Consider the following 14,678-nt stretch of genomic DNA (forward strand, 5'->3'; position numbering starts at 1 on the left):
TTTGAACTTTCACAACCATTTCTTTTTCTCTCTCTCTCTCTCTCTCTCTCCCTCTAAGGTAATAAACTTGCGGTTTAGACCGTGCGAAGTTGTTGTCCAAGAAAGACAGCGAGCAAGGCAACAACGAGGAAAAAAGATAAGGTTGGAGCTATGGATCCCACCAAGGCTAAAAATAAAAATTCAAAGCATGGAATCGATAAATTCATGTATGACAAGGGACAACCACAACGGCACACCCTTTATCACTTTTGAACATGTTTGTTATCAATTAAAAATTTACTAAAAGTACACAATTTATTAAGTAAGAAATATGATTTATAAAAATGATACTGATATGATGTTCAAGGTTCAATTAACTGATACAAGCTTCTCTGACGATCTTGAATTCTGTAACGGATGGTCATGACTTTTGTGATTTAGTATTATGGTTTGCTTTTTATCTGATCTGAGTTATCTCTTATTTAAAGAAAAAACATGTATTGATAATATTTGTGACAATATCATGTTCCACCTGTATAATCCAATTAATGTAAGGAAACTGCGGCATGAGGTCAACCCAGTTGTGGTTTTTGTTTTGTCCCTCTGATTGGTCAAAAGTCAAAAGCATGAAATTTCCAAGTTCATCACTCCTGAGGCATTCACATTCACACACCCACAATAGGCACTGGAAGCCATTGCATTGAATAGGGCGGTTAAATCCGCGGTTGACAGCTAACCTTCATGCGGAAATAGCGTTCCTTTCACACTTGCATTCTTGTTTTTCTCCTTTTCACGGGCTCTCTCATCTTTTCCTTTTGCTTCACCATCATCATCTTTCATCTGCCCCACTTTCCACAACTTCAACTTGTTTCTTATTTACTAACCCCCCTCTCTCTCTCTCTAGCTTCTGTGTTCTTCAGTTCTCTCTTCATGGGGTGCTGCTTCAGTGCCCAGATCAAAGCTGAGAGCCCTCCACGCAACGGTAATAAACATTCTTGCATGTGTTGTTTTCACTCTTCTCTGCCCCCTTTTGCTTTAACTTTTTAGATTGATCAGCTTGTTTTAATTCCTAGAGTTTGAATGACTTAACTAACTGCTGCGTTTGTGTTTTTGCTGTTCTTTCTGATAAAATACGGTTTCTGGGTACTTGAAACATGGATGTTATGTTAGTTTTGGCAGATTCATGCGTGGAAGCGGAAAGCTATTTTTGGACTTTTTTGTGCTTTCGAAGTATGATTCACTGATCGCAACACGAGGGTGACTTGCTTTAATTGGTTTTTTGTGCTTGCTTGGTAGTTTTTTGCTGTCGTGTAGGATTTGGTGAAGGTGCAAGAGTTTATGATGAAGATAAATAATAAGTGGAACCCTATTGTTGGCTTCTTGCAAAAGATTTTGGAAACAGTAAAAAATTGAATTTTTGATTTATTTAGTTTGGAACATTGAATGAGTCAATCCTCGTGTCAGGATTTTCCCACTGTCTTCGATTTAACTTGCCTTTTTCAGTTGTTAAGACGAAACCCAGGGCGAGAATTAGAATTGAAAATCTTCAACCCTTGGCGTGCTTTGTGAAATAAGTTCATGTAATTTTTGAAGTGTTGGATGTTTTAATGCTCTAACCAAACATTGCAATGTATAATTGGTAGGAAAGTTGTTGTCTTCTCTATGTAACCCTGATCGTGATCTTTCTATTCAAGCCTAAGCTTGATTTGTTACTATAGTTTAAAATGCTTATTTTATGGTCTGAAAAGTGAACTTTGTTTTTCTTTTGAAATGGGCAGGTTTGAGCTCAAAGGATGGTAACACAGAAGAGGATGGCTTAAGCGGCAAGATCTCCACTCCCTCCGTGCCTCCAACACCAAGGACAGAGGGTGAGATCTTGAAGTCCTCAAATATGAAAAGCTTCACCTTTGTTCAGCTAAAAACTGCTACAAGGAACTTTCGTCCAGATAGTGTGGTGGGTGAAGGTGGGTTTGGTCGTGTTTTTAAGGGGTGGATTGATGAGCAATCACTTGCACCAGTTAGACCAGGGACTGGATTGGTCATTGCTGTGAAGATGCTTAACCAAGAAGGTCTGCAGGGACACAGTGAATGGTTGGTGAGTGTCACTTAGTAGGGCTTGTTTACAATTTGAAACTTTGCTTGAAGCCTCAGAATTTAAGATGCAGTTTTAATGCTCTGGGAAATGCCAAAATTAGTTTCGATGGGTTTTTCTTTTTCTTTGAGGAATTCCTTTATTGGATACATGTAGCAAACATTAGTATTTTGGATGATTTTCTTTGTTTGTAATTAATTAGCCTTGTGCTATAGACAGAAATCAACTACCTGGGGCAGCTGCATCATCCTAATCTTGTGAAACTGATTGGTTACTGCTTAGAGGATCACCAAAGGCTTTTGGTGTATGAGTTTTTGACAAAGGGAAGTTTGGATAATCATTTATTTAGGAGTAAGTTATCCATTGTTTATCCACTGTGTGACATTGTTTATTTCCTTAAACATCTCAGTCTCTCAATAATGTGCTCTTTTTGGAACAGGAGGTTCTTACTTTCAACCACTTTCTTGGAACATCCGAATGAAGGTTGCTCTTGATGCTGCTAAGGGTCTTGCATATCTTCATAGCGATGAAGCAAAAGTGATATATCGAGACTTCAAAGCTTCTAATATCTTACTTGATTCGGTAAGCCAATCTCATTGAACTTATATTTTACTAATCATAACACACTCTTTTCTAACATTCCTTTTTGTTGATGACAGAATTACAATGCAAAACTTTCTGATTTTGGCTTGGCAAAGGATGGACCAGCAGGTGATGAAAGCCATGTCTCTACAAGAGTAATGGGCACTTATGGCTATGCTGCTCCTGAATATATTGCCACAGGTACCTCATTTGTTGAGTACTCAGTTTATGAGCACTTTAATTGGTCATACAAACTTCTTTAGATATAATATAATCATGTCTTCTAAATTATTCTGCACCAATCATGTAATAATTACCAGAAAGAAGAAACCCCCTTATTTGTTCTGTTTCAAACTATGGTGGAGCTTTTAAGCTTCTTTTTCACCCTTCATTAGTAAGCAACAATCTCACACAGCAGCACATTTCATTTCCCAATCACATCTTTCATTTTACTACTGAATTAGAATTTGGGCCTAGAGGTTCTATGCTTCAAGGCTCTTAGAATTTTTGGTAACATTTGTCATCAGTTGACTCGTTAGAAAATGATATACCATCAAAAGTTTAGTGCAAGTCATGTCCTAAAAGCAGTTAACTTGTTTACAAACATAGCAGGGTGAAATTGACTAGGGCATTTTGCTATGCTAACTGAAATTCAGACATCTCCCAAAGATACACTGTACAATCCATTCACTTTCACAAACACAAAGACTTCCGTGACTAAAAGGCATGAATAAGGTATAGCTCATGGTTATGTGGATATGATGTGATATGGCCACATAGCAAATTTTAAAAGCATAGTACACAATGCGACCAGTATGCAATACTAATAGTATTAATTGATAAAGCTCAAATCTTAAATGATAGAACTGATTTAAAGATGAGTATGTGTCATTCTAAGCTCAGTAGAATTGCATAATACATCTACAGATAATCTCATCTGTGTTACTATAGAAGTTTAAAACAAGTGAATAAAATTATACAATGCAGTCAAAATGTCCATAAATTCTCACAAACAACTATGACATTAACATGATTATTATTTTGAAGTATTCAAAGTTCTTTTAAGGATTAGTGTTGACTCCAGTTCTTGTCATTTTGAAGTATTCAAACTGCAGGTAGAAGTTTTCTGACTTCTAAGTGTCCATAAATTGTCTGACGAATACCATCTCACATAAGTATGCCAGGAACTCAATTATTATTTCAAAGTATTCAAAGTGTTTTGAAGTATCAAAGTTGAATCCTGTTACTATTATTATTTTGAGGTCTCAATGCTATGTCTGGAGTTCAAGTGTAAGTTTGAGTTTTTACATCGAGCATAAATGAGAGAGATACATAACATATAAATAAAAAGATCCAGAAACCTATTGTTGTAAGGTTTTGGATCGGAGGTAGTGTCATAATTACACTATAACGTCATGCATGATGAAACACTACATTTGAAGTCTCTTGAAGTGTTTAAATAGAATCAAAGTTGAGACCTTGCTCTTGTGTTTTTGTGAAGGTCACTTGACAAAGAAGAGTGATGTCTACAGTTTTGGGGTTGTTCTGCTTGAAATCATGTCTGGCAAACGTGCCCTTGACAGCAACAGGCCAAGTGGGGAGCACAATTTAATTGAATGGGCCAAACCATACCTCAGCAACAAACGCAGGATCTTCCAAGTCATGGATGCTCGCATCGAAGGCCAATACTCGACGCGCGAAGCCATGAAAGTAGCCAACCTTGCCATTCAATGCCTCTCTGTGGAGCCAAGATTTAGACCAAAAATGGATGAAGTGGTGAGAGCATTGGAGGAACTTCAGGATTCTGGTGAAAAAACTGTTGCAGGGGTGGGAAGCCATCGTCACCATCAAACTGGGAGGAGTGATCATAGCTCAAGAAGCAGTGGCTACAGACAACATAGAGGTAAACAACATGAAACAACAAAGTGAAAGTGCATGTTGGTTTCAAGTTATCTGATTTTGCTGGAGTTCGTAATTGTACGTGTATGTATATCATGATGAACTTCCACTTAAACTTGTCTTAAGATTTCTGATTGTTGTACAGTTGTTGATTCAGTAATAATATTCAAATTTTCATATTAGCGTTTTTTAAGCATGGTATTGATAAGAAATGATATTTTGACACATTAAAAGTACAAAAATTTACTTTTTATGACCATTTTACTCTTATAATATGTGTCAAATAAATATAAATGTGTATTATTTTACTATTTTATGACCATTAGTATTGGAATAATGGTAGGGTAACATATATTTATATTCATTTGATACAAATTATAAACCTAAAACGGTTATAAAAGAATAAAAGAGTAAAATTTTGTATTTTTAGTAAAGAAAAAAATGTAAAAAGTAAAAAAGGATAATATTAAATAAATGTAAAATTTTTGTGTCTAAGTATCATTTCTCTTGCTACTTATATGAATTATTCATTGCTTCAAAGAGGATATGAACGACACAGTATCTCATCTAAAAATGGTTTATTAAACATGTATTATAAAATTATGATATTATAACATTAAAATATGCATTATTCTTTATTTGTTATTATTATTATTCAATCAAAATTAATTCGTTAAAATATCGGTCTCTCATAGAGATGTTGAACATAAATCTTATAAGGAAACATGGGATAAACTTACCTTTCAAAATGACAGTTTAATACCTAACTGTAACATGCACAGATAATAAATTTAGAAATTACTTGGAGAAGCAGAAGATATTTGATCTATTCTATTTTCAGTTTTTATGGTTTCAGTGGTGGAAGAGAGAAATTATTCTTATTCTACTGTGTTTTTTCTTTTTACTGCATAATTTCAATTGTGTGATTATTATATTAATGTTTATTGAGATTAAATTATTAGTATACAACACTATTAATAATATTTTGATGTGATGAATAGAGAACAGAAACAAATTGTATTCCATATTTAACCTTATTTGACTGTGTAATCTCAATTGGAGCAAGCGTTGTAGCATGTATGTTCAACCATTTATTAAGAACAAAATTAAATAATTCAATTATTGTGAAACTAGAAGTAAAACAGTATAAATATCACCATTTTTGTAAATATAGTGACTTTAACTTAGAATTTACTGTAACAAAGTAAAATGGTTATTCTGTTTCAGAAATTATGAAATATGGTCAATATTATTGAACACTTTGATTTTCTAAAAGTTATTTATAGAATGAGTAAATTCTTTTTAAATTAGGCTTTAAAGTTAATTTGAATTGGAAAAAAAAATAGCAAACAGTTTTTTTTTTTAATTTGTTGCAACAACTTATAATGGAAGGGAGAAAGGGAAATAATTCAAACATGAAAATATAATCAATGTATAATTTTTTATTTGTTGAATAAATGTTCTACGATAAGGTACAGAAGAAACAGTGTTAATGACATTCACGTTTGACAGTAATAATAATAATAACTTTCTTGTTTTTTTCTAAAAAAAATTTAAATTACTATAAATAATAAGACTAAAACGAAAAGTAATTGCCTTGGCCAATTTTAATACTTGTGTCCAATATATCCATTATCACTGTTTTGTTAAAAAAAAATTTAAATGCTTACTTCAGATTCGATTTTAAAATTGAATCTATTAAGTCTTAAAGTTTTAAAAATTGTATAAATAAAGTCTCTTTCGTTAAATTAACCTAAATGAAGTTACGTCTATACTAACCTGAGTACACTTATTTATCTTTTCTTTGTTGTTATTGTCATCTTTTTCTCTCTCTTTTTTTCTCTTCCAATCAAGGTTTTTTTTATCCTCCTTCATATATTTATCACCCAAAGACCCTTCTTGAAACATTAAACTCCAAGGTTTTTTTATCTTCCTTCGTATATTTATCACCCAAAGAGCCTTCCTGAAAAATTCAACTCCAGTCATTAATTCAACCAATTCATCACAATTTTTCAATTCCAACACCCATGCCCATATTGCAATCCCTGCTAAATGAAAATTTCAGACCCTCCATAAACTACACATTACTTTGGACTCAACCACTTCCATCATCAGCACCCAAAGTCCCTCAATCCCTGGATCAAAGTTAAAAGAAAGAAAGGGTTTCACCTAGGCTGTCATGAGGGCGTGACTTGCTTGCCCTGCTGTGGAGATGATGATTCGCGTTTTTGATGGTTGTGTGATTTTGGATCTGGATTGTTTGGTTTCTCTTCTTGCAGGTGCGAGGCGCGTGACTTTGATGGTGCATTTGATTCGCGCAGAAGATTGGGGATGGTGCGTGCTAACTTGACTGCACTTTTTTCTCTTTCCTTTGTTGTTATTGTCATCTTTTTCTTTGTCTCTTTTTCTCTCCCCAATCAAGGTCTTTTTTATTCTCCTTCATATATTTATCACCCAAAGAGCCTTCCTGAAACATTCAACCCCAAGGTTTTTTTGATCCTCCTTCGTATATTAATCACCCAAAGAGCCTTCCTGAAAAATTCAACCCCAGCCACTAATTCAACCAATTCGTCACAATTTTTCAATTCCAATACCCATGCCCATATTGCAATCCCTACTAAATCAAAATTCCAGACTCTCCATAAACTACACATTACTTTTGACTCAACCACTTCCATCATCAGCACCCAAAGTCCCTCAATCCCTGGATCAAAGTTAAAAGAAAGAAAGGGTTTCACCTAGGCTGTCATGAGGGCGTGACTTGCTTGCCCTGTTGTGGAGATGATGATTCGCGTTTTTGATGGTTGTGTGATTTTGGATCTGGATTGTTTGGTTTCTCTTCTTGCAGGTGCGAGGCGCGTGACTTTGATGGTGCATTTGATTCGCGCAGAAGATTGGGGATGGTGCGTGCTAACTTGACTGCATTTTTTTCTCTTTCCTTTGTTGTTATTGTCATCGTTTTCTCTCCCGAATCAAGGTTTTTTTGATTCTCCTTCATATATTTATCATCCGAAGAGCCTTCTTGAAACATTCAACCCCAAGGTTCTTTTGATCCTCCTTTGTATATTAATCACCCAAAGAGCCTTCCTGAAAAATTCAACCCCAGCCATTAATTCAACCAATTCGTCACAATTTTTCAATTCCAATACCCATGGCCATATTGCAATCCCTACTAAATCAAAATTCTAGACTTTCCATAAACTACACATTACTTTTGACTCAACCACTTCCATCATCAGCACCCAAAGTCCCTCAATCCCTGGATCAAAGTTAAAAGAAAGAAAGGGTTTCACCTAGGCTGTCATGAGGGCGTGACTTGCTTGCCCTGTTGTGGAGATGATGATTCGCGTTTTTGATGGTTGTGTGATTTTGGATCTGGATTGTTTGGTTTCTCTTCTTGCAGGTGCGAGGCGCGTGACTTTGATGGTGCATTTGATTCGCGCAGAAGATTGGGGATGGTGCGTGCTAACTTGACTGCATTTTTTTCTCTTTCCTTTGTTGTTATTGTCATCGTTTTCTCTCCCGAATCAAGGTTTTTTTGATTCTCCTTCATATATTTATCATCCGAAGAGCCTTCTTGAAACATTCAACCCCAAGGTTCTTTTGATCCTCCTTTGTATATTAATCACCCAAAGAGCCTTCCTGAAAAATTCAACCCCAGCCATTAATTCAACCAATTCGTCACAATTTTTCAATTCCAATACCCATGGCCATATTGCAATCCCTACTAAATCAAAATTCTAGACTTTCCATAAACTACACATTACTTTTGACTCAACCACTTCCATCATCAGCACCCAAAGTCCCTCAATCCCTGGATCAAAGTTAAAAGAAAGAAAGGGTTTCACCTAGGCTGTCATGAGGGCGCAACTTGCTTGCCCTATTGTGGAGATGATGATTCGGGTTTTTGATGGTTTTGTGATTTTGGATCTGGATTGTTTGGTTTCTCTTCTTGCAAGTGCGAGGCGCGTGACTTTGATGGTGCATCTGGTTCGCACAGAAGATTGGGGATGGTGCGTGCTAATCTGATTGCATTTTTTTCTCTTTCCTTTGTTGTTATTGTCATCTTTTTCTCTCCCCAATCAAGGTTTTTTTTATTCTCCTTCGTATATTTATCACCCAAAGAGCCTTCCTTAAACATTCAACCCCAAGGTTCTTTTGATCCTCCTTCGTATATTAATCACCCAAAGAGCCTTCCTGAAAAATTCAACCCCAACCATTAATTCAACCAATTCATCACAATTTTTCAATTCCAATACCCAATGCCCATATTGCAATCCCTACTAAATCAAAATTCCAGACCCTCCATAAACTACACATTACTTTTGACTCAACCACTTCCATCATCAGCACCCAAAGTCCCTCAATCCCTGGATCAAAGTTAAAAGAAAGAAAGGGTTTCTCCTAGGCTGTCATGAGGGCGTGACTTGCTTGTCCGTGCTGTGGAGATGATGATTCACGTTTTTTATGGTTGTGTGATTTTGGATCTGGATTGTTTGGTTTCTCTTCTTGCAGGTGCGAGGTGCGTGTCTTTGATGGTGCATCTGGTTCGCACAGAAGATTGAGGGTGGTGTGTCTGCCTTGAAAAGCGACACGATTTAGGTTGGTGAAGGTTTCACAATGGAGGTTGTTGCGCGAGAATGATAGAGAAAGGGGTGGGTCGGTGGTGTCCTGGTTACACGAAGCTATGGGGGTTTTTGGTGAAGAAGATGAGTGTGGCGGCTTCGCGATTGAGGTTTTTCTGATTGCAGGTCTGTGTTGATGGTGGTAAGGCGAAATAGGGTTTGATGGCGGTAAGATGATCAGTGGTGGTGCTAGGTTGCGATGGTGGCTTGTGGTGGTCCACTTTCCACAACACACCTCTCTCCATTCCTATCCTCTCCCTGTTCCTCCTCCTCCACTTCTACATCCCCATCACCACTGCTCAAGACCAGTTCTCCCTCATCACCACCAAATTGCAAAAAGAGAAAAAGAAAAAAAAGTGTCCGTTTATGAAAATTATGAAAATCATTAATATAAAATATAAAAATGTTAAACATTGCAGAAAAAACATATGAGAGAAAAGAAAATAAGTCAGATTTTATAACACAGACTTAACTTCGTTTATGCTAATTTAATGGAAGGAACTTTATTTATACAATTTTTACAACTTTGAGACTCAATAGATTTAATTTTAAAAAGGGATACTAAACAGAAATTCACCTTCTTAATATGAAGACGAAGTAAGTATTTAAGTCTTAAAAAAATAAGCTAAAAATATTAAATTAATTTATCATGCATTTAATATCATTATTTTCCTTTTTATATAAAACTCACTCTAAACAAAAGACAATTTATAATTCATTACATATATATATATATATATATATATATATATATATATTGTAAAAATAATTCCTTTTACCTTTTTATTTAACCAAATATATTTATTCTATTAAATTTCTCACATGTTTTTGCCTTTTTTTCTTTACTTACCTCACTCTCTTTTTTTACTCCCATACCAAACAAAGCCTTAAAATTTTAACAAAATTCAAATTTTTATTCTTCTTATTCTCACACATTACCCTATTGCAATTTCAATAAATATTATATATCAATCAATCACATAAATCGAACTAAAATTAAAAAAAATTATATATAACTCCAAAATTCAAAGTAACTCTACAAGATCTCTTTTTTGAAGAATTTTTTTTTTCCAAGCAACCAAAGACTGAAAAAATAAGCATTCCGAAAAAATACTCCAAAAGAATGGTTGGAAAAGGTTTTTGTTTTGTGTTTGATTTATCGTTGTAATTTTAATTATTATTTTTAAAAAAAGTACAAAGTAAGGATTTAAGGTTTAAGGATTTAAGCAGCAGTTTTTTTCTTCTTCATTTTGTGAGTTTTCATTATCTTCTTGTCATCTCATGCCAAAAAGAGTGAAGAGGCAAAGGTAAGATTGAACTACCCTCCAATCCAATGCTGGCGCTGATTCAGAACTGCTCCATGCCACTCGCACGTACGGTGCGACCTCCGTCTCGCACGCAGGTGCAACCTTATTTCTCGTCCGCTGTGCGTGCATCCATGTCCCCACGTGTCAAATCCCCCTCTCAGGTTCTCCTTGGTTTGTCAGAGAAGGAGCTGGAACAGCTTGCCCTTAACTGCGGTCAGGTAAATTTATCATCTTTTTCCAATTTAATTGGAGCAAAACATAAATGAAAAAAAAAATTAATTTCTCGTTTTTTGGCTCGATTTTTTCAGGAAACCTACAGGGGCAAGCAACTTTATCATTTCTTATACCAGAGGAAGTTTAGAGAAATTAAGGATTTCTATCAGTGTGGGTTTATTATTATTTTTCTACTCTTTTTTATTCATTCCCTTTTGTCTGTTTTTATGTTTTATTTAATTATGGTTGTGTTATGGTTTTCTTACATAGCAGTGCCTCAGGGTTTTAGGAATAATCTTGAAGAAGCTGGATGGAAGGTGGGGCGGTCTCCTATTTTCGAAACTGTAACTGCAGCTGATGGAACTGTTAAGGTGAGGAGTGAAATCATAATTCAACACAAAGTTTTAAATTGCGGTTGTGGTTTCGTTTTTATATATTTTGATGGTTTCTTGTTTAATTGGCCGTTTTATGTTTCAAGATGTTCTATTGATGATGCAATGTTGATTTTTTGTGGACGAGTTCTGAATTATTTTGGCAATGATTTTTTTTTTTCTTTTGATGATATACTTGGTACTTGCAAAAAGTAGGATGTTGACTTGCTCTTTGAGGAATTTGATTTTGGGGGTATCCTTGGCTTCTTACACTTTTAGGGTTGGCTTGGCATTTGATTTTGCAGTTGTTGTTAAAGTTGGAGGACAATAGATTGATTGAAACTGTTGGCATTCCAGTTACGGATGATATAGGTTTGAGTCGCCTCACGGCATGTGTCTCATCACAGGTGCTTCACTGGTTTCTAAATATTTAAATAACTAGCTGATGTTTTACCTCTTTCCTGGAGTATTTGATCTGGAAACTAATTTTTATTCATGTGATAATTAAGTGCTGATGTTTCCATTTTGTTGTTAATGCCATCTGTTGTTTGGATATTAGGTTGGTTGCCCTTTACGCTGCTCCTTTTGTGCCACTGGAAAAGGGGGGTTTTCAAGGAATCTTCAGAGACATGAAATCGTTGAACAGGTTTGTGTCATATCCATCCATGTTTGTCCATCAAAGCAGTTTGATGTTAGTTTATAGCAGGGTTGATGAGATAGTGCCTCTGTGATTAATTTAAAGAAATTATAAAAGAGAAAGTAAAAAGAATGTATAAAGTAAAGATAAGAGGCTTTGATTTAGGATTGTTAATGTTCTGAAACAAGCTTGACCTGGTTTTCTGCAAGACAGGGATAAAATTCATCTTATGTGAACAGGTCTTGGCCATTGAGGAGGTCTTCAAGCATAGGGTGTCAAATGTAGTGTTTATGGGAATGGGTGAACCAATGTTAAATCTGACGGCAGTACTTGAAGCACACCGTTGCTTGAATAAGGTGAATAAATATGTGACATTATTTCCTTCTGAAGGCTTACTTGAAATTTGAAGTTGTAAAAATCGTCTATGAGATTGAGAGATCAACCTTTCATGTATTTGTATAATATATTTTTTATGAAGACTTTCCAGACTTACTTTATGCCACATGTGAATGCATATGTAATTCATCTTCAATACAAGTGCAAAGTTATATGCATACATTTCTCTCTCCTTCAAAACTTCAAGTAATCACATTGTCTGCATAAAATTTGTCCTTTGTTTCTGTTTCTATTTTTCATTGTATTGTGATAAATTATTATAGTAAGTTTTTATTGTATATATGTTTTACTGTGTTTCTTTTAGGATGTGAAAATTGGGCAAAGAATGATAACCATCTCCACTGTGGGCGTTCCAAATACAATAAAGAAACTTGCTTCTCACAAACTTCAATCTACCTTAGCTGTGAGGTAATTACCTTTGATATGAATACAATTTTGACTTGCCATTAATTTTACCTTCATGCTAAGCTAGACGTCAGGTAGCAAACTGACATTTGTACCTGTATTCGGACCTTTAGGTTGCCAGCCCTGTATCTTGAATTTTCATATTATTAGTTTTTAGTCAATGCAACTTCGTAATATTTCCAAATTTGGGGATAAAATTTGAACTTTCATGAGTCTATCTATCTTTCATTTTATTATTTCGTAATTTTCTCCAAAACCTAAATTTTGGCGGCTGCTCAACCACAGGCATTATTAGAATGTTGCAAGTGCACTTTCTATTTAGTTGAAGATATAAACTTTAAAATGACATTTCTCTTCTATCACTTTCTTTTTTGTAGAATGCTGTGAATTGCTAAACTGATCTCTTCCCCGCCTGCTTTAAAATCATAAAATAAAAAGAAAAATAATTCGTTGTCAACTATTTTGGATTTGTGGCCAGAGTATAGCATTATTCTGAGCTTGTGTATAATTTCAGATAGCTTTTTAATGGATTCTTTTTTATCCATATATATATATATATATATATATATATATATATATATGTATATTTCTATTATGTGAATTTTCTTTTGTGTTTTGTATCAGCCTGCATGCTCCTAATCAGAAACTTAGGGAGACAATTGTTCCAAGTGCGAAATCCTACCCTCTGGATGCACTTATGTCAGACTGCAGTGATTACTTTCGGCAAACCAACAGGCGGGTTTCCTTTGAATATGCACTTTTAGGTATTGAAAGTTCTAATACATACTATTTACTTCTCTTACTAAAAGGTTGTGTAATCCTTATAATTCTAATTGCACATTCATGGCACAATGTTTTGAGTAGCTGGAGTCAATGACTCGGTAGACCATGCAGCAGAACTTGCTGAGTTACTCCATGGAGCGGGCAGTGGATATCATGTCAACTTGATACCTTTCAATCCAATAGAGGACTCTGAGTATAAGCGTCCTTCCAAGAGAGCAGTATGATAATTTTCTTGTCATTTTTAACACACAATTTAGTTCGTGCCTTGAGTCATCTTTGTAAATTTGGTTGTTTAATCTAAAAATTCTAATTGGCTAGGTGCTAGCATTTTCTGGCGCTTTGGAGTCTGCTAAAATAACTGTCAGTGTTCGTCATACAAGAGGGTTGGATGCAAATGCAGCTTGTGGCCAGCTACGGAACAAGTTCCAGAAAACTCCTCTGGTCACCGACCCTATTGGTCTTGGAGTAAGCTGTTGATTGCACAATGTCTCTTTCTTGGCTGTTGATTTTACCTACATGCCTGTATGTCATACATACAGTAACAAGTTTGCAGTAAGCAGTTGGTGAGAGGCTTGATGAGCCAAAAGATGAGCATAATATCTACTATTGTTATGTATGATGAAGGTGTTTACTGTTGCTGCATCAGTTGGCAATTTTGCTGGATCATATAGGGCTTCGAAATTTTTGCTGGATCATGATGGCTACACTGAGAGCAACACGTTATGAAACAGCAGAGTTAGACCTAAAAGGCAAAGAGGGAGAGATTTTCCTATGTGTCTGACCTCTTGTTGCTGTAAAAACATGCTTATTTTTCTTGTTGTAAGATGCACACTTTCCCAGTAGAAAATAACAGAGTAACAATTTAAAAGTACTATCTTGTTTTGAGATGTACCAAAATATATTTGTTAATGAGGTTGTTTAAATGAAGCAAATTAGCTATTGTTTAATATTCATTTTGAGAATTTTTGTCGTTCATATACTTATTCGATTTGAACATGGAAAAGGGGAGCAACAAATTGTAAAAGGATATCTTTGGTTTGGGAACATCAATCCTTGGAAATCAATGAAATAAATAATTTGTAATAACGTAATAAAAGAAAACTATTAAAAATTTAAAGTTCTAATATTTTATCAAATAGAAACATTTAAAACAAAGGTGAACCTCTTGTTGAACCAAAATAAATACATCTATAAATAGTTTTTGGAAGTAAATAAAATATTTTAAAAGTAATAGCACACTTTCAATTAAATTATTTATCTTTTTTTACTATTTTTTGTATAAAACTTTGATTTGCATGTACCTGGGCTAAAACTAGTTATAAATTCTCCTTAAGTACCAGAAAAAATACGTTATATACCACAGCAAATAATTGTTTCCAGCTTATTAAA

At 34.9% G+C, this 14,678-nt stretch overlaps 2 protein-coding genes across 3 annotated transcripts; both read left to right on the plus strand.

Moving 5' to 3' along the window:
* Positions 1 to 392: 392 nt before the first annotated feature.
* On the plus strand, positions 393 to 4,734 carry LOC124844675 (receptor-like cytoplasmic kinase 176). Of its 2 annotated transcripts, XM_088093037.1 has the most exons (7): positions 393 to 961; positions 1,150 to 1,209; positions 1,758 to 2,074; positions 2,287 to 2,422; positions 2,511 to 2,653; positions 2,731 to 2,854; positions 4,155 to 4,734. In XM_088093037.1, exons 1-7 carry the CDS (start codon positions 910 to 912, stop codon positions 4,580 to 4,582), a joined length of 1,260 nt encoding a protein of 419 aa, XP_087949163.1. In that variant the 5' UTR covers positions 393 to 909; the 3' UTR covers positions 4,583 to 4,734. The 2 variants fall into 2 exon arrangements, with proteins under 2 accessions (XP_087949163.1, XP_047177609.1); XM_047321653.2 differs by lacking the exon at positions 1,150 to 1,209 and having other exon boundaries at positions 403 to 961.
* A 5,681-nt stretch (positions 4,735 to 10,415) lies between these two features.
* On the plus strand, positions 10,416 to 14,242 carry LOC124844681 (Radical SAM superfamily protein). Its single transcript, XM_047321663.2, has 10 exons — positions 10,416 to 10,702; positions 10,793 to 10,868; positions 10,971 to 11,068; positions 11,374 to 11,475; positions 11,628 to 11,714; positions 11,945 to 12,061; positions 12,406 to 12,509; positions 13,131 to 13,270; positions 13,371 to 13,507; positions 13,608 to 14,242. The coding sequence occupies exons 1-10, from the start codon at positions 10,511 to 10,513 to the stop codon at positions 13,764 to 13,766; spliced, it is 1,212 nt and encodes a 403-aa protein (XP_047177619.1). The 5' UTR covers positions 10,416 to 10,510; the 3' UTR covers positions 13,767 to 14,242.
* Positions 14,243 to 14,678: the final 436 nt, after the last annotated feature.

The sequence above is a fragment of the Vigna umbellata genome, chromosome 1, assembly GCF_029865625.1.
Source record: "Vigna umbellata cultivar VRB3 chromosome 1, Vumbellata_1.0, whole genome shotgun sequence".
Lineage (NCBI taxonomy): Eukaryota > Viridiplantae > Streptophyta > Magnoliopsida > Fabales > Fabaceae > Vigna > Vigna umbellata.

What these genes read in the sequence shown, in the direction of transcription:
- LOC124844675 (XM_088093037.1), top strand. Translation starts at nt 910, where the DNA reads ATGGGGTGCTGCTTCAGTGCCCAGATCAAAGCTGAGAGCCCTCCACGC. An exon ending in TGAGAGCCCTCCACGCAACG is followed by an intron (nt 962 to 1,149) that starts GTAATAAACATT and finishes ATGTTATGTTAG; the next exon opens with TTTTGGCAGATTCATGCGTG. An exon ending in GACTTTTTTGTGCTTTCGAA is followed by an intron (nt 1,210 to 1,757) that starts GTATGATTCACT and finishes TGAAATGGGCAG; the next exon opens with GTTTGAGCTCAAAGGATGGT.
- LOC124844681 (XM_047321663.2), top strand. Translation starts at nt 10,511, where the DNA reads ATGCTGGCGCTGATTCAGAACTGCTCCATGCCACTCGCACGTACGGTG. An exon ending in AATTAAGGATTTCTATCAGT is followed by an intron (nt 10,869 to 10,970) that starts GTGGGTTTATTA and finishes CTTACATAGCAG; the next exon opens with TGCCTCAGGGTTTTAGGAAT. An exon ending in GACATGAAATCGTTGAACAG is followed by an intron (nt 11,715 to 11,944) that starts GTTTGTGTCATA and finishes TTATGTGAACAG; the next exon opens with GTCTTGGCCATTGAGGAGGT.